General features: G+C 44.2%; 1 protein-coding gene across 2 annotated transcripts; it reads right to left on the bottom strand.

Annotated features, from left to right (window-relative positions):
* Positions 1-245: 245 nt before the first annotated feature.
* On the bottom strand, positions 246-22,688 carry CCSAP (centriole, cilia and spindle associated protein). 2 transcript variants are annotated; one of them, XM_045391896.2, is made up of 4 exons: positions 22,585-22,688; positions 21,783-22,197; positions 5,917-6,185; positions 246-4,586 (listed from the first exon to the last, which is right to left on the bottom strand). In XM_045391896.2, the coding sequence occupies exons 2-4, from the start codon at positions 22,147-22,149 to the stop codon at positions 4,410-4,412; spliced, it is 813 nt and encodes a 270-aa protein (XP_045247831.1). In that variant the 5' UTR covers positions 22,150-22,197; positions 22,585-22,688; the 3' UTR covers positions 246-4,409. The 2 variants fall into 2 exon arrangements, with proteins under 2 accessions (XP_045247831.1, XP_073855966.1); XM_073999865.1 differs by lacking the exon at positions 22,585-22,688 and having other exon boundaries at positions 21,783-22,240.
* Positions 22,689-23,142: the final 454 nt, after the last annotated feature.

Here is a 23,142-nt window from a genome sequence, read left to right as displayed (position 1 = left end):
AGTTATTTTAACCATACACTATTACTTTTGTAACTTGGAAAACAATAAGATGTGATGGAAAAGACTGGGAAAAATTATAGCTCAACTCAAAGTGTATAATACACTATCTTCTCATGGACATAACTAATGTATCTTATTAAACATTTATCTACTGAAACATCCATTTAGGAGTCAATATGATCGTACATTTTCTTCAAGTCATATATGTACTAAGCAGAATTACTTCTCACAAGAGTCTCAGCCTGTAATGTTAATTAACTTTATTCACATTTTTCCAAGTAAATACAATATTAACTATAAGCTAAAAACAATACATAGTTCTTAGAAAATACAACCCCAAATTACTGTGTGGCCTGGGCTCTATGATTATATGTGCCCAGACTTTGTTCCTCCGAATTCTTAAAGTGAATGCAGTGCTCAAAACAAACTTACAATAGCACAGGGAAACCTTCCCTAAATAAAGTTTTGTTATAATTATAAGATACATCCAAAAAGAAGCCTCTACCGTCTTCATTCAAGTGTCCAGAATTTCAAAATGGAAATAATATTAAAAGAGCAACCGATTTGTTTCCATCTCACACTAGTAGGCTTGAAGGAGGCAAATTTGGACCAAAAATCTAGACATACCTCCTTGCATAGGGTTTGGTATTAAGCGCACACTTGCACTGAATAACTCCATATCCACCCTGTAGTACAAAAATTCATTTCGAATGCAAACATTGTGAAATGACCAGGTCATATTTTGAAGATCACTCTTTAAAATATCATTTAACTGATCACAAAATTATATAGTAAGGACCTTATATGGATCAGGTATTAAGTTTGATACCAAAGCAACTACAGCATCAAGCTACATAGATATTAGCACCATTTTTTATCTAGTCCAGTGAAATGTAAAACTGTGCATCACACGGTTTTTTAACCAAAGCAGTCAACAAGAAAAATTGTTTTAATTCTGATATATGCTTTGCTCCCCCCTCCTCTTTGCTGGTCATACTTTTGAACACTTTAAACAAAGTGCAGTTGACCCTTTATCCGTGAGTTCTGCGTCCATGGATTCAACCACATACAAATTGAAAATATTTGAGGGAAAAAAGGATGGTTTCATTTGTGCTGAACATGTACAGGCTTTTTTTCCTTGTCATTATTCCCTAAACAATACAGTATAACAACTATTTACAGAGCATTTACATTGTATTAGGTATTTTAAGTAATCTAGAGATGATTTAAAGTATACAGGAGGATGTGTCTAGGTTATATGCAAATTCTACACCATTTTATAGAAGGGGCTTGAGTATCCGTGCAGTTTGGCATCCTAAGGGAGGCCTGGAACCAATGCCCCATGGATACTGAGAGGCGACCGTACCATAACATACAACAGACTTTGTAACATAAATTACAAAGTCTGTGCCCAGTACAGCATTATCAACCTAAAAAAGGATAGTGGAAGACCCTACAGATTTTTCTTAACTTACAAATTGTGCAGAATTCTCTTCTGGAAGTTATGGCTTCCAATAACAGCCATGTTGCTTGCTCTCTTTCTTACCATTTAGTCAGCTGAGTTCAAGTGACCTAAGTATAATACCCTTCAAGTTGCTAGCAGTTGTGTTCTTTGATGGAACACAATGACAAAGATACTACATATGAAATGGTATAAATATGTGCCTCCTACATAATATGCAAGATCATCTATAGCCTATTATACATCTATTCATTTTTAAAATGAATCATGTGCTTAGAAATTTTAGGGGGGAGAACATATATATAACCAGAGGTGCCAAGTATTTTAACAGCTCCTAAATAAGGGCAGTTAAAAGACAAAAAATCGATTCCATTCACTTCTCACCCACAGACTTAATGTCCAGCAGAGTGCTAGACAATATTGCTTCAATATTCTATTACTTTTATCTTATATTAAAATTGGTAACATAAAAAACAAAAAGCATATTTATGACAAATTGTTTTAATTAAGAACTTAAAATCAAAATTTTGAAGTTTTATGTAGCATTTATTTTTAAATATCATTGGATTCTCGGTTTCAGGCTTTTTCAACATGAAAGGTAGTTTTTAAACTATCTCACTGTCTTGCAGGTTGTCCCAAGAATTAGGAACATGATTACAACCACATTCATTTCTAGAATAAAAAGAAAGAAGTAGGATCATCAAATTGTAACAACTATAAAATCTGCACAGGTTCAAAAGGTAATTGTCACTCTTTAAAAAAGAAAGAAAAGAAACCCTAACCAACTAAGGACTTGGACATAAGATGAAGGCTTACAATTCATACTGATTTATTCACTATTCTTGCACTTTAAAAGTACTTTAAAAATCCCGTTCATTTGTCTTCCACTTTAAAAGAGGAAAAAATTTGCCCATAATTGCTTTCTATGTTTTATCTCTGTCTGGAGTTTTAAGTAGCAAGTACATTAAGTACAACTTTGTTTTCTAAACGAGAGAAAAGTCTGGCTGTTCAAAGTCTAGAGGAAGTTGGGTTTCTAAGGCAGTCCGTCAGTGTGGGGTCTGAACCACTCTCTAAGGCCATCTTTCCTGGATTGTCAGCTGCAACACAAGCCTGAGCTGGATGGCTAACACCGAACATGCAAGAAGCGACTTTAAAGGAACAGTTTTCACAATCAGCTAGCTACACCATCACATATTGCCACATTAAGGTGATCTTTAGATACCTGTGTCGTTTAAAGACTTTAATAATAGTTAATACCAAAATTCACCAGTTACTAGCAAGGCTGTTTTGGACAACATGTAAAATTTCCTCTTTTGAAATATGCATCTCAATGATTAGGAAAGATCTCTAAGGAAACAAATTCACCTCAAAACGATGCAAATATTTTAAAAGGTTTTTTAAGCTCACAATACTTCAGTATGTGTTTTCAAAGCTTAAACAGTTATGATCATGTGTGAAGATTTTATGGGGAATGAAAGCAATCTGTTCTAAAAATTGACTATGGTCTTCCAAAGACCCGGAGAAAAATACCAAGGTAATGCTCAGCCTCACGTCCACTCACACATCTTCGGTGCCAAGCTGGCACAGGCAAAGCACCTTTCTTATCTCTCATAAGAAACTTAGCATATGTCCTTCTAGCAGATTCTTGTCTCCACAGGATGGAGAAGATGTCATTCATTTGATGGAAACCAGTGTTTGTTAAAACCATCTTCTACCCCCAAAGCAAACACACTAAAGAGAAGGAGCACTATTTACATAAATTTCTGCCTACCCACACACCACCATTCTCTCCCATTGAAGTGTAGATAAGATCTACTGGCTAGGAATCAAAGAGTAATGTATTTCAACCTAAAGTCTGAATACTGTACATCATACATCATCAAGACTTTGTTATTGTTAAGTGCTGTAAAGAAAAAGTAGAGAAAGTAGAGGTGGGCAGTCTGTCTTAACAGGCATCTTAACACTGGTCCCCATCCCAGTGGAACAAGCAATGCCAGTGTACCAAATGCAATTCCAGATTGTAAGTTCAAAATGTCATTGCCAGCCATTACAGAAGAGGCAAAAGTCCACAGGGGGTGTATGCCAAAAGGTCAAGTGTGACAAAGGACTGAATCCACAGTATGTGTTCTAAAAAAAAAAAAAAAAAAAAAAAAAAAAAAAAACTTGCAATAAAAATGGGAGTCTTTGACTACTCAAAAGAAACTTACTACTACTCTACACACATATTGTGTTGTGTGCACTTTGTCTATTGGAATGTATTTGAGCTATTAAACTATTAAATAATAACTGCCTAGATGATCACTGAAAAAGAGACCCTCGCCCAGCCCAGATAATTCTTAAATATCACAGTCTACACAAAGATGCTGCTGAACTGAAATACAAATAAGTTAAAATTTTTCAGGAACTAGCAAAGTTCTAGTTTCATTATACATGGAATCAATAGTAGTGTTGACACTCATTTTTGACTTGATATTCTTTCACAAACAAAACAGCACATAAGGAAAACGAGTCTTATGCTGTAGGATGGAATGATCTTATAGCTATGGAATCTGGAAAGTTATTTAGAACAAGATGAAAATAGGCTCTACCTAAACTTATGAAAAGAATACTGAAGTGTAAGCATCTGTCGCCATTTAAAGGCATTTGGTGTCAGTATCTTAAAAGATTAAGATGCTTTAAAACAAAACCCTTATAAGAATATCAAAGATTTAGGGAATTATCTTCATAAATAACCAAATATCTATGGCTTCAACTGTCTGCCCTACTGCCGAGGTAGGTGACCAATATTCATCAAAATAAAACAATCTTTTACAAATTCCCTAAAAAAAACCTTGCATAATCAGTTGGTTTCTTAAACCTGTGTCCAGTTTCTTTTGATGGTTTTTGTTTTGTTTTTCCTTTCAGTCATTTACACTTTTTAAAAGAGGCTGTCCACGCAAGTGTTTCTTTAAGCTCTTGCCGAATAGCACCTCATGTATTCTGTCATCCACGGGTTCTCTGACGAGGAAGCCTTCACCTTTCTGTTCTTCTCCACATCCACAGAGTGAGCACGCTGTCTTTGAGCAACCAGTCTCCTTTTCTCCACCTGTCTTCTGTTCTTGGCTCGTAATGCTGATTCATGAATCTAAAGAGAGTTCAAAATAAAAGGATAGCAACTTAACGGGCTATTATACTAATGTTCAACAAAGGTTGCAATGAAGCTGGCTACTGCCAGGTCACCTGCAGCGGGGCAGAGTCAAGCCCTGCCTCTCTATATAGTTCTTCTTTACATAAAACCTTCCACAGAAGAGCCATTCTCACTTCATGCTATTCTCACTTGATTCATATCAGGGATAATGAAACTAAGCAACAGCAAACTAAATGTTAGAAATGGTAAGCAACCAATTTGCATGTACCTCTAGAGTTGGCTCTGGAAAGCTGTCCGAACTGCTTAGCATTAAGCATAAGTATTTCATCAAACACTTATAAACAGGTCATAAAAAGCAGGGAAAATAAAAGAACTTTTAAATGTTTAACATCAGTAGACCAAAGACATCTCAAGGGATTTTACCACCTAAGATGTCTTATACTACAGATAAATCCTGTTAAAATTAATCCCATGGACTTGTCAGAGATCTTTTGTTAAACAGCAGCTTTGTTGTCTCAAATATCACTCCAAATAACACCATCTGCTGGGGTTCAGATGTCTGTTCAGTGCAATTTTCATTATGCTATTTATCCAGAACTCAAGCAGTTTGCAGTTTCCCTTTCTGCTTCCTTAAACGCATCCTTTGCTTTAGGCTATCCTAACAGTATTAATGCTAACATACATGTTTTGTGACTACACCCATGAAGGTCCTCTCATTTGAAATGTTTCCGGGTCTTGACACAGGGAGACAAGCTAAGGCTAAGTCAGGGAAGGACTAAAGCTCCTGAGAGTAAAATGCATTTGTTACAGATGAACAGGGGAAATGCAGCCATTTGAATTTAATCAGAAGAGCAAAAGGGAGTCTATGGCAGATGCCAGGCAATCAATCAGACAAACCAAAGATAAAGGAGTCAAAGAAGTGCCAGGTTATCCAAGCTGAAGGAAACTAAAATGGCTCAAGAGACCAGTGGCAAATCCAGATGGGCCATTACCAGCCTTGGCTGTGCTGCTCCTCCTGACCTCCCGGCCCCGCAGGAACTTGCGAACCCCAACTCCATCTACGTCTTTGCCTGGCTTGGTGTCACTAAACCCTTCTAGCTAACTCCCAGCCAAAACCCCTCGCTCTCCAGGCCACCAACATACAGAATCCTCCTTTGGTTAATCAGAGGTTCCATTCTGGAGTTCCCCAACCCACCACGTCATCCCCTAAGATTTCCCATGGGCCCAAAGCACTCAGTGACCAAAGGACGTGATGCCAGATGACAGGCGCATGGCCCAGCTCGCCACTCTCAAAGAGAACACAGAACCACAAGGGCCCAGAGCGCACCTCGTGCACAGGAGCGGACGCGCAGACGTTGTGAGTCTTCTGGCTTCCTGTATCCGTCTGTTTTTCTCCCCAGCCATAAAGAGCAAATGGATGCTTGTTTTCTTTTATTTTACTCGATGATCTTTGGGGACTTTTGACCGCTTTCCTGTTTCCTCTAGCAAATAAGGCACTTGGTTGCTGTCGAGGCTCAGTACTGGTGGGTGATTTGTCAGTTTCTCTTGTTCTGGTTTGTTGTTCAGGTTTGTCTTCTACATCTTTCACTGGCAGTGCTTTTGAAGAGAGATAAATGAGATGAAAATACTTTGAAATCAGATTTATATGTAATTACTTAAAATATTTAGGTTGAAAAATCATAATGCTTAATTAAGTCAGTAACATTTTCACGTATGGCTCAACTCACACGATCCACTTAAAGCAGAAACACGGGAACAAATTAGCATAATTTTCAAACCATTTATCTCATTTTAAAATCAACAACAAATATACCAAGATTGAACCAAGCCTATTCAAAAGCAACCACTGCCACTCTGATTCTGAGATTTGGCACCTGGAATGTTAAAAGCTAGACAGCACCAGGCCCTAAGGGCTTTCTCCGCAATCCCCCAAAATAAATCCAATCATCTCAATTTTGCTTTCCTTCAGGGAAAGATCTGGATTTGTGGTCATTCTCCAGCAGCTGCAGAAAGTAGATGTTTGAGTTACTCCACCCGAAAATGCTCCTTAGTCCTTCCGGGCTCCTCCTGAGAGCCGCCTCCTTCACTGGAAAGCCCCTCCACCCAACAGGCAGTGGTTTCCATGTTACGGCCTAGGTGCGCAGCCAGGCGTTCCCCGTGGGGAGAGTTAAAAATGAGGGCCCCAGCCGGGCGCGGTGGCTCACACCTGTAATCCCAGCACTTTGGGAGGCCGAGGTGAGCGGATCACAAGCTCGAGACCATCCTGGCCAACATGGTGAAACCCTGTCTCTACTAAAATACAAAAAAAAAATTAGCCTGGCATAGTGGCGCGTGCCTGTAGTCCCAGCTACTCGGGAGGCTGGCGCGGGGGAATCGCTTGAACCTGGGAGGTGGAGGCTGCAGTGAGCCGAGATTGCGCCACTGCACTCCAGCCTGGCGACAGAGCGAGACTCTGTCTCAGGAAAAAAAAAAAAAAAAAGACGGCTCCAGTTTTAAGGGAGCTTCCCCAACACTTGCAACGGAAATGACTCCATGAATCAGGCTCGGGTCTGTACCACAGCCCTAAATTCTGGGGAACCCCTGCTGGCTGCCCCACCTAAGGGGAACCTCAGATAGCAAGGATGTACTCCAAAAAATACCTCTTCCCCTGAATTACCTTTTATGATTTTCCCATTTATTATTTTGTAAGGTTTTTTTGTTTTGTTTTTTGTTTTTTTTGAGACAGTCTCACTCTGTCGCCCAGGCTGGAGTGCAGTGGGCAATCTCGGCTCACTGCAAGCTCCGCCTCCAGGGTTCACGCCATTCTCCTGCCTCAACCTCGTGAGTAGCTGGGACGACAGGTGCCCACCACCATGCCCGGCTAATTTTTTTTGTATTTTTAGTAGAGCTGGGGTTTCACAGTGTAACTCGATCTCCTGGCCTCGTGATCCGCCCATCTCGGCCTCCCAAAGTGCTGGGATTACAGGCATGAGCAATCGTGCCCAGCCAAGCCTTTCTTTTTTTATGAAATCAATGCAATTCGGTATAAACCCTTTGTGAGCCTGTTTCCTTCCACCTATAGCTCCGCTGAAGTAAGAGTTCCTGATGGGTCTAGGGCTCCATCTGAGGGGCCCCAGTTGTTTAGGCCACAGGAGACCCTTTGTTTCAGGTGCTCCAGAGTTTTGCTGTTGGTCATGATGTTATTTTTTTGTTTCCTTTTTCAGAGACAGGGTCTTGCTCTGTCGCCCAGGCTGGAGTGCAGTGGGCACAATCATAGCTTACTGCAGCCTCAACGTTCTGGGGTCAAGTGATCCTCCCACCTCAGCCTCCTGGGTATGTGCCACCAGGCCCGGGTAATTAAAACAATTTTTTTTTTTTTTTTTTGTAGAGATGGGGTCTCACTATGTTGATCAGGCTGGTCTTAAACTCCTGACCTCAAACAATCCTCCTGCCTCAGCCTCCCAAAGCGCTGGGATTACAGGCCTGAGCCACCGCACCCAGCCATCAGTGATGATTTTACAGACTGCTATTACAATCTATATAAGGTCTCATCACCTCTGTAGGACAGAATTTTGCCATTACTTTTAGTTGTGACTCTTCTCTTGGCTATTTCTACTTCCCTTTAAAGTTGAAGGAACCCCTGCGTGGGCAGTGCATGCAAACTGGCACATACTTGTAAGAAACCTTTAGAGGTCATCTGCCATGTCTGCCTTCAGGGATGACCCTGACTCTAGCAAACCATTGCATTTATTACTAAACATCTGAAGGAACAGACACTTCATGTCTGAATCTGGGTGTAATGTTCTGCATTGGTGTGCATCGTCTCTTTAAACCCAGCACTGGAGTTGCTGGGGATGAGGCAGGACACCAGCCTTCCATTTCATCATGAGACGATATCCATTCACTGCTCAAACGTTTATCTGAGTGATGTGTCCATACACTCTCCTCTCCTCTTCCCTGGTGTTTAAGAAGAAAAGGAAAGAAGAGATCATCAGGACCAAGACGAAAGGGAAAGAGAAGTGGGGAAGTGCAAGCAAGAACTGTACAGTGGCACAGTGATACTGAGAGACTCTGAGAGAAGAGCAGCCACCCAGGTCATCTTCATTGATTCACTTCCCCTCTCTTCCTCCTGTTCCAGGCGTGTCTAGCCCAGATCTCCCACAGAAGCCTGCCCATAGAAGGCAATAAGGATTTTGCTGAAAGGGCAATCTGGGGCTAGCCGGGCAGAAAACAGGAAAGAGAATTCCAGAAAGAGGGCGTGGCTTCTTCAATGGCACGGAGAGAAGAGAAAAAAGGGAATTATAAGTAGTTCAAAATGGCAAGTACGTAGAGGCCATGGATGAAGGCCTGGAGCAGATAGCGTGGGGAAAATAAAGGCTTTCCATGCCAAACTCTGGCATTTTTATTTTATTCTGGAAATGAAGAATCATCATGGGAGGACTTTAAGCTGCAAAATGACATGGTCCTATTTGTATTTTAGGAATGAGGCCCCTGGCTCCACACGTTGGAGGATGGGTGAGATCAGAAATAGGGGCAGAGAGGCCAGTTAGAAAAACACACTGATCAGATCAGCTGGGAGGTGGTGCCAGGATGCTTTTTTTTAACAAGGCCCCTCCAGCCAAGCACGGTGGCTCAATCCTGTAACCCCAGCACTTTGGGAGGCCAACGCTGGTGGATCACCTGAGGTCTGGAGTTCGAGACCAGCCTGACCAACATGGTGAAGCCCCGTCTCTACTAAAAGTACAAAAATTAGCCAGGCGTGGTGGCACACACCTATGATCCCAGCTACTCGGGAGACTGAGGCAGGAGAATCGCTTGAACCCAGGAGGCAGAGGTTGCAGTGAGCCGAGATCGCACCATTGCACTTTAGCCTGGGCAACAAGAGCAAAACTCCATCTCAAAAAAAAAAAATAAGGCCCCTCCAAAGCAGACAGCCCAGCAGCACTGCATCAGACTTACAGGTGGATAGACAGACACCATGAGGACACCAGGAAGGACCATGTGGGTGCTGGGTTCTGTGGCTCCTGGAGGTGTTCTGAGTGGATGGTCATGCTGCCCTCTGGCATAGACTCCCCAAAGGATCAGGAAAGGGTGCTTGTCACCTCGGATGCAAGACACTCCTGGTCCCAGCGGCCAGACCTTCAACTGGAGCTCAGGAAAGACAGCATGAGATGAAAGCCACGGCTCTGGGTGTGGACCAGGTCACCCAGAAGAAACGCAGAGCCAGAAGACAGGAGGCACAAACAGGCCTGGGGACACCGTTATTTAATGCGCAGGCAAAGAAAGGAGAACTCGAGACGGGGGCACGGGAAGGGTAGCAAGAGAGTAAAAAAGTAATAACCAGGAAAGAGGCTGAGCAAAGAGTTCCAGAAAAAGAAAGCACAATTAACAGTCCAAAAATTATAGAGAGATTGGTACGATGAAGATGAAGAGACTTTGCCATGGCAGCTCGGTGGTCATTGGTGCCAGAGGGGAAGTGTGGGAAAGTCCAGGCTTTGGAACCAGACCCCAGCTTTTAGAACCAGACCCCAGCTGGCTGAGGACTGAACAGAGTGGAGCCTACCCATCCTGGTTCTGGGAGGCCACTGGACACACCCTCCCCACTAAGGATGACGTGGAAAAGCTAAATGAAATTCAAAAGTGGCCCCAGGTTAACAATGTCTATGGGTACCCAACACAAGAAACTAAAAAATCTTCTCAGGAAACCCTTAGGCCTCAAATTATTCCTAGAAATAGCTTTTCCAACACAAAGACCAATGTGTGGTAAAGATAACCAGGCACACAGGAGGGCAGGCAACAAGGGGGACCTGGAGAAGCAAGAGGCCTGAAATCCAGGGAGTCTTATTCAGACAACAAAATAGCTGTGCTTATAGAAAAAGACACAGGAATTATCTGCAACAGGAGGAGAGAAAAGATGGAAAATACAGAAGAGAAAAGGGAAAACTCATCACCGTAACATTAATATTTATAAAACTCTTTTGTAAAACTCTTGAAATAGTGGCTGGCACAAGAGAAGTGTATATAAGTGTGGTATTATTATATTCGTGTGTGTGTCTCTATGTGTATTCGTTTTTGTCCATAGTTCGTGGCTCCTAACTCCCATAGCCCTTGTTCCAGCCTTTTGTTATAATGTTGGCTGTGTTAAACCTCAGGGGCAGGCCCCCAGAAACCGAATCTCTCCTGCTCTCCTTTGCCCTGCCCCTAGGCAGGACACTAATCTTTCAACCTTCCGATTGTAGCTGAGCTCAGGAGGTTCCTGGAGGCTGGCGAGAGAGTATGGAAGCTTCTCACCCCTTTCCCCATATCTCACCCCGTTCATCTCTTCATCTGTGTCCTTTCTAATATCCTATTATTATTATTATTATTATTATTATTATAAGAGACAGAATCTTGCTCTGTTGCCCAGGCTGGAATGCAATGTTGCAATCTCAGTTCACAGTAACCTCTGCCTCCCAAATAGCTGGGATTACAGGTGTGTGCTGGGCTCAAGCAATTCTCTCCCCTCAGCCTCCCAAACAGCTGAGATTACAGGTGTGTGCCACAATGTCCAGCTAATTTTTGTATTTTTAGTAGAGACGGGGTTTCATCATGTTAACCAAACTGGTCTCGAACTCCTGACTTCAAGTGATCCACCTGCCTCGGCATCCCAAAGTGCTGGGATTACAGGCGTGAGCCACCGTGCCCGGCCTCTAATATCCCTTATAATAAACTCGCAAACATTGTTTCCCTGAGTTCTGTGAGCCACTCCAGCAAATTAAACCTAAACAGGGATCATGGGAACCCCAGTTTGAAGATGGTCGGTCAGAAGTTCCCAAAGCCTGGACTTTCGACTGGTGGGAAGGAGGGGCCAGTCTGTGAGACTGAGCCTTCAACCTGTGGGACCTGACGCTATCTCCAGGCAGACAGTGTTGGAACTGATTGCTTGCTTGCTGGTGGGGAAATAGCCCCACATATTTTGGGGTCACAGAAGTCTGTGTTGATGGTTGTTGTGTGACAACAGAGAAAAGAGTTTGAGAGTTTTTTCCAAACAGTAAGTATATGTTTCTAAAATCCTGTTTGAAAATATAGTTTAAAATACAGACTTCTTCAAACAAAAACAGCATTATCCACCAGTTACGGTGGAAGATTACAATGCCCCTCTCAGTAACTGGCAGATCATTCAAATAAAAATAAATTCAGTCTCAATTTAGAACTGGGCGTTCCAATACAATAGCCATGAACCAGATGTGGTTAGTAAATATAAATTGTAATTAATTAATTAAAAGTAAATAAAATTAAAGATTCAGTTCCTCAGTTACACTAGTTATCGTTCAAGTGCTCAATACCCACATGTGGCTAGTGGCTACCCTGGTAGACAGCGCAAATGGAGAACACGCCCATCATCACAGAGAGAGCTATACCGAACATCTGATTTTCCAAATGTACTTAAACAGAATTAATAAACTTGACCTAATGGGTATATATAGAACATTGAACCCAACAACTGCAGAATATAAATGTTTATCGATCATACATGGAACATTTATATGAATCTGCATATCCAAGGCCATAAAGAAATCTTAAGATATTTACAAAACTGAAATTTTGTAGAACGTATTCTCTAACCACAATGTAATTAAACTAGATACAACAAAAAAAAACTTCAAAAAATCCCTCCCAGTTTTGAAATTTAAAAACATTTCTAAATAACCTATAGGTCAAAGTGAAAACAGGGTTGCACAAAAATGTGAAGGTACTTAATGCCACTGAGCTGTACACTTTATTTATTTATTTATTTATTTATTTATTTAGAAATGGAATCTCACTCTGTCGCCCAGGCTGGAGTGCAGAGGCGTGATCTCAGCTCACTGCAACCTCCACTTCCCGGGTTCCAGCGAGTCTCCTGCCTCAGCCTCCCCAGTAGCTGGGACTACAGGTGCCCGACACCACGCCTGGCTAATTTTTTGTATTTTTTAGTAGAGATGGGGGTTTCACCATGTTGGCCACACTGGTCTCGAACTCCTGACCTCAAGTGATCCACCCACCTTGGCCTCCCAAAGCCTTCCAAAGTGCTGGTATTACACACGTGAGCCACTGCGCCCAGCCAAACTGTACACTTTAAATCAGTTAAAGAAGGCCAGGCACGGTGGCTCACGCCTGTAATCCCAGCATTTGGAAGGCTGAGGCAGGAGGATCACTTGAGCCCAAGAGTTTAACACCAGCCTGGCCAGCATAGAAAAATCCTGTCTCTACCAAAAAAAAAAAAAAAATTTTTTTTTCATACAGGGTCTCACTCTGTTGCCCAGGCTGGAGTGCAATAGCATGATCTTGGCTCACTGCAACCTCTTCCTCCCAGAGTTAAGCAATCCTCCTACTTCAGCCTCCTAAGTAGCTGGGACTACAGGTGCACACCATCACACCTGACTAAGTTTGTATTTTTTGGAAGAGACAAGGTTCCATCACATATCCCAGGGTTCAAGCCCAGGTCTTGAACTCCTGGGCTCAAGTGATCTGCCCACCTCAGCCTCCCAAAGCGTTGGGAGTATAGGCATAAACCACTATGCCCAGTGCCAGCTCCTCCCCACCGTTTTATTTTTTTTCTTAATTAGCCAAGTATGGTGGCATGCAGCTGCGGTAGAAGCTACTTGGGAGGCTGAGGTGGGAGGGTTCTTGAGCCCAGGAGGTTGAGGCTGCATGCAGTGAGTGATGACTGTGTCACTGCACTTGAGCCTGGATGACAGAGCAAGACCCTGTTTCAAAAATAAATAAGGCCAGGCACATGGCTCACGCCTGTAATCCCAGCACTTTGGGAGGCTGAGGTGGGTACATCGCCTGAACCAGCCTGGACAACATGGGGAAACCCCGTCTCTACTAAAAATACAAAAAATTAGCCAGGTGTGGTGGCACATGCCGGTGGGCCCAGCTACTCAGGAGGCTGAGGTGGGAGGATCACTTGAACCTGGGAGGCAGAGGTTGCAGTGAGCCAAGATCATGCCACTGCACCCCCGCCTAAGTGACAGAGTAAGATTCCATCTCAAATAATAATAATTAACAAATAAATAATAAAATGGTTAAAATCATAACATGTATTATGTGTATTTCAGCACCATTTTTCAAAATTTCAAGTAGTGGTAATACAGGGCATTCCTTTCTTTGATATTATTGGGAATGTTTCTAGTTTTCTCATTGAGCATAACGTTTGCATTAGGTTTTTTTGTTTGTCTGTTTGTTTGTTTTGAGACAGTCTCGCTGTCACCCAGATTGCAGTGCAATGGCGTGATCTCAGCTCACTGCGACCTCCACCTCCTAGCTTCAGGTGATTCTTACGCCTCAGTCACCCAAATAGCTGGGATTACAGGCACGCGCCACCACACCCACCTAATTTTTGTATTCTTAGTAGAGATGGGCTTTTGCCATGTTGACCAGGCTGGAATATATGTTTTCTTTAAAAAATAAATGTTTCTTTATGTGAATACTATATATAAATGTTAAATTTTATGAATTTTTGTGACTATTTTTAAAAATCATAATGAAAATTTGAAAATGAGTTAGAATAAAAATGTTATATGGCAAAACATATGTGATGTAGCTAAAACAGTTATCAGAGGGAAATTTATAACCTGACATGAACATATCAAAAAAGAAAGGCAGGGGGCAAAAAAATCAATGATAAGCATCCATCTCAAAAAGTTAGAAAAATTAAACTAAGGAAAAAATAATAATAAATGAATGAAAATATACAATAAAGAGAATCCACAAATCCTTAGTATAGGGAAAAACTAAACAAATTCACAAACCTCTGGCAAGTCTGATCAAGAAACAGAGAAAAAAGTAAAAATAAAAATCAGTTAAAACAAATATAGCAAATTGGAGGGTTCAGGTTAAATTTGCACTGAAAACCTGTGCCTTATAGTTCCTTAAAGCTTAGAGTCTCTTCCTCTCCAAATCCTACTAAAGCGAAGGAAAAAAGGTATAAAGCCACAAGGACAGAGAGCAAGGGAGGTGATGACATCAGGCAAAAGGCATCAGTAAAATTTGGAGGAAAAGAAAAGCAGGTGAAGAGGTAAAAATGGCCTCACAGAACTGAGTAGGATGAATCCTAACTGCCAGAGGGGAAAGGCCTCCAGGACAGAAGCTGAGCCCTAGAAAGAATGACATGAGCCAGGTGTGGTGGCTCACATCTATCATCCCAGCACTTTGGGAGGCCAAGGCCAGAGGATTGCTTGAGCTCAGGAGTTTAAGACCAGCTAGGCAACACAGCAAGACCTCACCGCTACTAAAAATTAAAATTAAAAATTAGCCAGGTATAGTGACGCACACTTGTGGTCCCAGCTACTCAGGAGGCTGAGGCTGGAGGATTACTTGAACCTAGGAGGTCAATGCTGCAGTGAGCTTAGATCATGCCATTGCACTCCAGCTTAGGCAACAGACTGAGACCCTGTCTCAAAAGAAAAAAAAAAAAAATGAAATAGTTGTACAAGGCACCAGCTTCCTCAGAAAGCTAGTGAAGTGGATTCTCTTTTCCAAAAGTTCAGTATCACTCAGCACTCCAGCCCTCGTGCTCTTCTGACTATAATATGGATGTGCTCTGCTGAGAGTTGGGATCCATGGGTCCTCCCCTTGAACCTGGGCAGACTTTTATAATAGGGTGTTGTGAAAATAATTGCACCAAGTAATAACTTCCCCAGCGAGGGTAGAATGGGGTGAGAAAAGGCCTGCAAAGCTCCCGAGGATAAAAGAGAACAAGCAACGCAGCATCCACCTGGGTGTGTCTCCGGACGCTGTCCTTATAGGCCAGCCAGTGTGTTCTGAGGAAGGCCAGGCACAGGAAGAGGTCATGCATGTGAGGGTCCCAGCAACAGCCCAGCCGGGTCCCTCCAGCCTGGAGCCTTCCAGTACAGGCTGCAGACAAGGTATCTCACTGCCCAGGGCCAACTTCCAGCCCAGGAAACCACAGCAGCAGCAAAGGAGGACAGCAGGCCGGGGGCCTCGGTATCCGGGGGTTCTGCATCTGCAGACTTACTCAACCATGAATTGAAAATATTTGAGAAAAATAAACAAAAAATAATACAACAATAAAAAGTAATACAAATTAAAAATACGGTAGAAAAACTACATAGTATTTAATTGTATTAGGTATTATAAGTTATCTAGAGATGATTTAAAGTATTCGGGGGATGTGCACAGGTTATATGCAAATACTACACCATTTTATATAGGGACTTGAAGATCCACGGATTTTGGTATCTGTGGGGGTATTTTGGATGCAATCTCTCACAGATACCAAGGAACAACTGTTTTTACTAATTTTAAGCTACTCATTTTCAAGGTAATTTTGTTACACAGCAATTGACACTTCTATATTCTTTCCCCTAGCTCATGTGCCAGGTAGTCGCTCCTCTCCTACCCAGAAGGCCTGTGGATTTCAGTCTCAAGTGGCAGAAGCAGGGGAGGCTTGGACTTCAGATGACCCTAGGGACAGCAGAAGCCAAAGGAAACAGCTTCCTGAAAACAGAATTAGGTGAAAGGCCTCATGGTAAAGGAGACCCCTCCTCAGCACCTTCCTCTGCCTCTGTTCCCAGGATGCTGGTGGTGCCAGGCTTATTCCCCATGAGACAGGAGACTGCAGATGCACTGTCTGGGCAGCTCACTCAAGAGACGCTGGCAAGTATACATGTTTGGAGTCCCCAGAGGAACAGCTGGGTCCTCATCCAATTACAGAAAACAGGCATCCCCCATGCACAGCTCTCCTAAAAAGCTCTTTCAGGCCTTACTCTTAAATATGAGCAGACAGGCTAAGAGCAAACATCTGAGCACATCCTCTATTAGTAAGGAAGAGACCAAAATGATGCAGAAAAAGGCAAGGCAGGAAATGGAAGACAGCTTTGAAAAGATATTTCTGTCCTTTTCTTTTATTTTATTTTTATTTTTTTTTCTTTGTAGGTTAAAAGAAATGTGAAAACAGAATGCTATTTTTTTTTAATGTAAAGAACATGCCGGGCGCGGTGGCTCAAGCCTGTAATCCCAGCACTTTGGGAGGCCGAGACGGGCGGATCACGAGGTCAGGAGATCGAGACCATCCTGGCTAACACGGTGAAACCCCGTCTCTACTAAAAAATACAAAAAAGTAGCCGGGTGAGGTGGCGGGCGCCTGTAGTCCCAGCTACTCGGGAGGCTGAGGCAGGAGAATGGCGTAAACCTGGGAGGCGGAGCTTGCAGTGAGCTGAGATCCGGCCACTGCACCCCAGCCTGGGCAGCAGAGCAAGACTCCGTCTCAAAAAAAAAAAAAAAAAAAAAAAAAGAACATTAGGGACCAAAAATAGATGATCTCTTGGGAATTTAAAGCTAAGGTGAGAATTAAAAATTTCAATAGAAATGTTGTGAGATAAAATTGAAGGGTTCTCCCAGAAAATAGAACCCAAAATTCCAAATTCCAATGTAGAAACATTTTTAAGTAAAAATGTTAGAAGACTGATCCAGGAGGTACACCATCCAACTAAGGATAATTATAGAAAGAGAAAATAAAGCATATGGAGCACAGAAAATTATTTTTAAACAGGAAAATAGGAAATATCACTGAACTGAAAGAAGCTTCCAGAATGAAAAGGGCCAGCCAAATGAAAGAAAAAAAGACACACACAGGCACATCACAAAATTTCAGAACATCTCCTAAAAAGATAAAAAGATAAAATAAAAAAGATAAAAAGAATCTCCTAAAAGTTTCCAACAAAACAACAAAAACAAACATAGTGGGGTCACACACACAAAGCGGGTGTCAGAATGGCATGGTACTTCTCAACACTATGACCAGAAGCTAGGATTCAGTGTTATTATAACGCCTCAAATGCTGAGGTTTCCAATCTAGATGTATCTACCTTGCCAAAATATCAAACCTGGATATAATAAAGGCATTTTCAGATATGCAAGGTTACAAAATTTCTAATTCCCACTCTGCAGATCCTCAGGATCTACAGAGGATGTGTTCCATCAGAAGGAAGGAATAGGCCAAGCAAAAGGAAGACTTGAGATGTGCAAGACAGGGGATCACACAAAGGAGGGAAATGGTAAAGAAAGCCCAGTTCAGCAGCTGTGCCAGGGCTGGACAGTATAAAATCTAGACTGGAACAAAAAGATCAAGGGCTCAAAAAAAAAAAAAAGTCTCCAAGGGAAAAAAATAAAATCAGATGAATAGAACACCCAATATATCTGACATATGGCAAGTTTCACAGTACTATCAGACCATTTCAGGCATTAGTGATAGCTAAAACAAATAAGAAATAAGAAACAGTGATAGGCAGTGATAGGTAGCTTATTTTTAAATAATCCTATTACTGGAGTAGGCGCAAAAAACAAAAACGAAATGAGCAATAAAAAAGTGAAACAATTATTAATTTCAGGAAAACCATAAATTTTAACAAAAAAAAATGTAATCAGATATATATTACATGGCTCACCTGCAAATATTTACACAGTCATAATTCAAACACAGAACAGAGATTAAACAAAGCAATCATATAGTTAATATTGTGGGGATCTGGTGGAGATGGGTGTTGGTATGTGTCTGGGGGTAGAGTAGGGAAGGCAGAGCTAAGATCCTGAGCTAAATCTTCATCTCCCATAATGGGAAGTCAGTAAATAATGTTCACAATCAAAAAAGCCAACACATAAGTTTAAAGGAAAAGAGGGTGGCCAATGCTGAAAGGAAAGTGAAATTGAGTTGAAAGCAGCAAGGGACATACGTGGGAAATGGGGCAAGATCATATTTTTTTCATTTTAAGTGAAAATTTTAAAATTACTGCATATGTAAACTTTGCTAAAAATAAAATCTAACCTAAAAAGAAAACGTGACTATGAAGTAAGGAATGGGAGACAGTCTAGACCACTCTTCACAGCATATTGGCTATAGGAGGAAAATAATCTCACACACACACACACACACACACACACATACATACACACATACACACACAGAATTTCCTAACAGCTTTTTAGTATCCATTCCTTAAATAGGAATAAAAAACCAAGGATCATTAGACATTTCAGAAAAGTGCCTAACATGAAATAGAGAATTGCCAGCAAAAAGAAACAAAGAGGCAGGGGTGAAAGACTGCTGAAGAAACACAGGAAGAGAAGAAAACAAACAAAAACTTCTAATATATATCCTCAGTAAGATAAAACCCTATATGCATGAATCAGGAACCAGATACTGTGTTTTAAAAAGAAATAAAAAGGGAAGGAAAGGAGTGAGGGAAGGAAGGGAATAAATGGCAGCCCAGAAAACAATTCAAGAGCTCTTAAATTTAAAAGAAAAATAGGATCTGAAAGACCCTGAAAGCTTCCTGAGAGGGACACGTTACCTATGAAACATCAAGATGAAGAATCATAATGATGCAGGCTGTAACATCAGCAGTCATAACACATAAGGAGGAATGCCTCCAGACAACTTTTCCAACCTAGAATTCCATGCCCAGCCACACTCACCAAATTGTAAGGGTAGAATAAAGCTACCTCTTGGCATTCAAAGAAAACTAACCTCTGAACCATCCTTTCTTGGGAATCTACTAGAAGATGTGCTCCACCAAGAAGGGGTAAACCAAGAAAGAAAATGACATGAGAGCCACACGACAGAGACTCAAACCTAAGAGAGAAGCCAAGAAAGGTCCTAGGAGGATGGCCAAGGGCCCTCCCAAGATGCCAACCAGGCAGCAGGCCACAAGAGCAGCAGCAGGCCACAGGAGCAGCAGCCAGCCCGGACAGAAGTAGGTCAGGGGCCCTGGGAGGGGTGACTTTAGATGACAAGAGTGATAGAGAACCTGATGTGTTGGTTATATTGTGAAAGAAAAAAGGGAATCATGGGAAACAGTATGGGTCGGCTTTGAGTAACTTTTTCCATGGGCACAATATGGTAGATACTAATTATGAATCCAACAAACTCTATGACGACTGTACTGAGCAGGTGTGGAGATGGGTCGTGTCTGTGTGGGTGAGGAGAGCAGTAAAAAAGAATTAAAGTCAACAGATAATGTTAAAAACTGAAGAAAAAAAAAGCAATCAAATATCAATAAAAGTCATGTTACTTAGAGGTACAGAAATAAATACCAAAGGAAAAACCAGGGTGTTATGTGTGGCAGGAGGCTGATGTGCTTTTGTAGTAAGTCAGATGGAACTACGTGATTCTATATGCATCTGTGGCTTCAGGGAAAGTGAGAACTTTTATATTTCATAGAAACTCAAAAGAGTGCTCATTGCACTAGTATTTAAAACCATCCACTTAAAAACCAGGATATTTAATCTTGTGCAAGCAACACAGGAGTCAAGAGGGCCTCTTACAGGTGGGAGCAAAACAAAAGATGCTGTGATTGTGAGTCCTGAAAGCAGAAAATATCCTTTCTTCTTCCTGATGCCTAAACCAGAAATGTGAGCAGGGAAGAAATAACTGAGAGGACGCTCTCTCTAAGGAAACCAAAAGGATCATGAACTCAGAGCTTACCCGAGCTGGTAAACACAGGCACCATCCATAGCACAATGCTGCCTAAAAATTGTATTTACATTGCATATAAACATTTGACAGCTCCATCACAAACCATAAAAGATGGGGTAGAGAAAAGCCATTTAGCCTGATAAAGTACATCTCAATTTAGCTAGCAGATCAGCACCCACAGGAATAATCTGGAAGGCATGTTCCCTACCCCCTCCACCTTCTGTTATTTGCATTTCTAGCAGTGATCACTGAAGCATCAGGATTTGTGGGAATTCACAAGTAACATGATGATGGCAGGAGGCAGCCCTGCCTCCCATGATGTGCTGAAAATAGCTGAAGATGGTAAAACCAAGAGCAAAGCAACCCGGCTCACAGCCGAAATTTCATCTCCTCCTCAGCCTCTCACAGAGAAGCCAGGAACAGTCTGATTGGCTTGCAATCGGGTAAACAAAAATAAACACATAAGTGAATAAAGTCACTGATTCTGAGCTTCCGTTTCTTCATCTATAAAACTGAGACTAGGGCCGAGCATGGTGACTCACTCCTGTAATCCCAACACTTCGGGAGGCCGAGGCGGGCGCATCACGAGGTCCAGAGTTTGAGATCAGCCTGACCAACATGGTGAAACCCCGTCTCCACCAAAAACACACAAATTAGCCGAGCGTGGTGGCGCGTGCGCGTAATCCCAGCTACTCCGGAGGCTGAGGCAGGAGAATCGCTTGAACCCGGGAGGCAGAGGTTGCAGTGAGCTGAGACCGCGCCACTGCACTCCAGCCTGGGCTACAGAGCGAGACTCCATCTCAAATGAAAACACACACACACACACACACACACACACACACACACACACACACAGATTAAAACAGGGTCTGTTTGGGGATTGTTTTGAACATTAAATGACAACATACATATTCCTATATCAGTGATTGATCTAGGAATACATTTTCCAAATACATCTTCCATGTTTTCCTCACTCAAGCCTTTTTAAAATCCAGTGATCTGGTGGTGCCTGGCCAACGTAAGAGGAGCAGGAAGGAACCATTGGTTACTCCAGGCTGTACTGAGGCGTTGAACTGGGTCCTCGGCACCAGCCTCACATGCTGACAGTCCCCAGTCTACAACCCTCTGGGCAGGAAAGAAGGTGAAGGGCCATGGCTGAAAACACGCGCAGCGCCACCGGTGCTTTCGGATCTGGAGGGGCGAGGGAGGATGCGGTGGGACGGAAGGGGAGAGGACCTAGCACTTACAAAGATGCTCTCACAGCCAAGTTATACAACACTCCATGTAAACAAATGCAAAATATTCTTTAGGGACAGCGCAGCGAGGTCGGGGAGTTAATACGAAAAACAACGGCCCCATTCATCAGACAGAAAGCTTAGTCCTGTGGTTCTTAACCTTTTGGGTCACCTTTGAGAATGTGATGAAAGCTGGGGCTCCTCTGATCAAAAATGGGCGCTTAGAAATAAGCAGATGGGACTCAGTGGTTCGCCAAGCCGCAGAGGCCCACAAGGAAAGACCCCGGACTCAGCCAGCGGCGTTTGAATTGAGTTCACCGCTGGCTCCATCGAAAGCCACCTAATTAAGCAAATAAAGGGTGGCAAAGGCTGCCACCTGATTCTGTCAACCGGAAAAAAAAAAAAAAAAAAAGGAAGAGCCCACTCCAAGCGGCGCAAGAAATAGAGATCAGCTGCTGCGAGCTTCGAGCAAACTGTCCCTGCGCGCAGGCCCCTCGCGTTCCCCTCCAGGCCCAGTACCTGGCAGAGCCGCGTCCTCCGCGTCCTCGGCCTCCGCGTCCCCGGCCTCCGCGCCCTGCTCCTCCGGGGCCCCGCGCGCCCGCCGTTCCGCTTCCTCCTGGACAGCCTGCTCTACCGGCGGCGGGGGCGAGGGCGGGGCGCACCGGGGTGCTGGGCCCCCGGCGCCCGACGACTCTGACGACGCCGAGTCCTCCGAGGAGCCGGCCGGGCCCCAGTCGTCCCAGAGCCAGGGCGCGTGCGCCTGCTCCAGCAGCCGGCGGCCCAGGCGGTAGTGCAGCAGCTCGCGGTAGCACGGCCCGTACTCGTCCCAGCGCGGCTCCTGGTAGCGCTTCATGTACTCGCTCTTCACCCCGCTCCCCGGGGACATGGTGCCGTCCGCCGTCTCAAGCGCCAGCCGCTCCGCGCTGCCCGCAGCCTACGGGACCCGGTACACGACACAGAGGCCGCCCCGCCCCTCCGCCGGCCCTGCCCGCCGCGACGTTTAAACCCGGAGCCCCGCCCGGACGGGAGCAGGGGGCGGGTCCCGGCGGGGGCGGGGCGGGGGCGGCCTCACTCGGCGGCCCAGACCAAGAGCAGAGGCGGGGACCCGGGCTGCTGGGGTTGAGGGGCGCGACGCCGAGGAGGGCTGCTCAGAGGGTGGAAGGCAGGGAGGCTGCGGGCTGGGGCGAGGGGACCGCGGGAAACGGGGGCTGAGCGGGAGGAAGAGCGAGGCAGGGGAGCGGCGGGGCCCGTGATCGGGTGATCCTGGGGTCTCCCGAGACGCCCCCTGAGCTAGGCGTGCGGTCCCGCGGGGCTGCCTTACCTCCTTCCCGCCACGCCCGGCCGATCCTCTGCGCCCAGGCCCGAGGTGCGCGTGGCGCAGCAGCTAAAGCGCGCCTCGCTCTCCCGCGCGCTTTCCTCCTGAACAAGATGTCGCCGCGGCTGCCCGCGCTCCAGCAGCAGGCGGGAGGCGGTGGCGCCGCCTCAGTCCGGGAGCCTCCCCGCGCGCTCCTGGCCCCTGGGCCTCCGCCCGCTCCGTGGGGGCGGCTGCTTCCGTGCAGAGCGCGAGGCGTGGGGGTGCGGGCGGGCCTGACAGTCCAAGGGGCCCAGGCCCAGGTCCCTGGCCCACTTATTCGAGGTGCCCGCTCACCCTGGTCCCAGCACGCGTCACTCTGCAGGAGTCGTCAGTTAGGGGCAAGAGATGCTCCCTTCAGAAATGTAGCCCCCCAGGCTGAGACTGGGGGCGACACTCTCTGTCCCCATTCGAAGCCTACCCGTTCTTCCTCTGTGTGTTCACAACACCTGTTACTCTGGCTCCCTTTTATGTCTACACCCCCCAAATTCTTTTAGATTTTCATCAAAACCATTTCACTTGCTCAGA

This window comes from Macaca fascicularis, chromosome 1 (assembly GCF_037993035.2).
Source record: "Macaca fascicularis isolate 582-1 chromosome 1, T2T-MFA8v1.1".
Taxonomy (NCBI): domain Eukaryota; kingdom Metazoa; phylum Chordata; class Mammalia; order Primates; family Cercopithecidae; genus Macaca; species Macaca fascicularis.
This window is presented reverse-complemented; position numbering and strand designations above follow the sequence as displayed.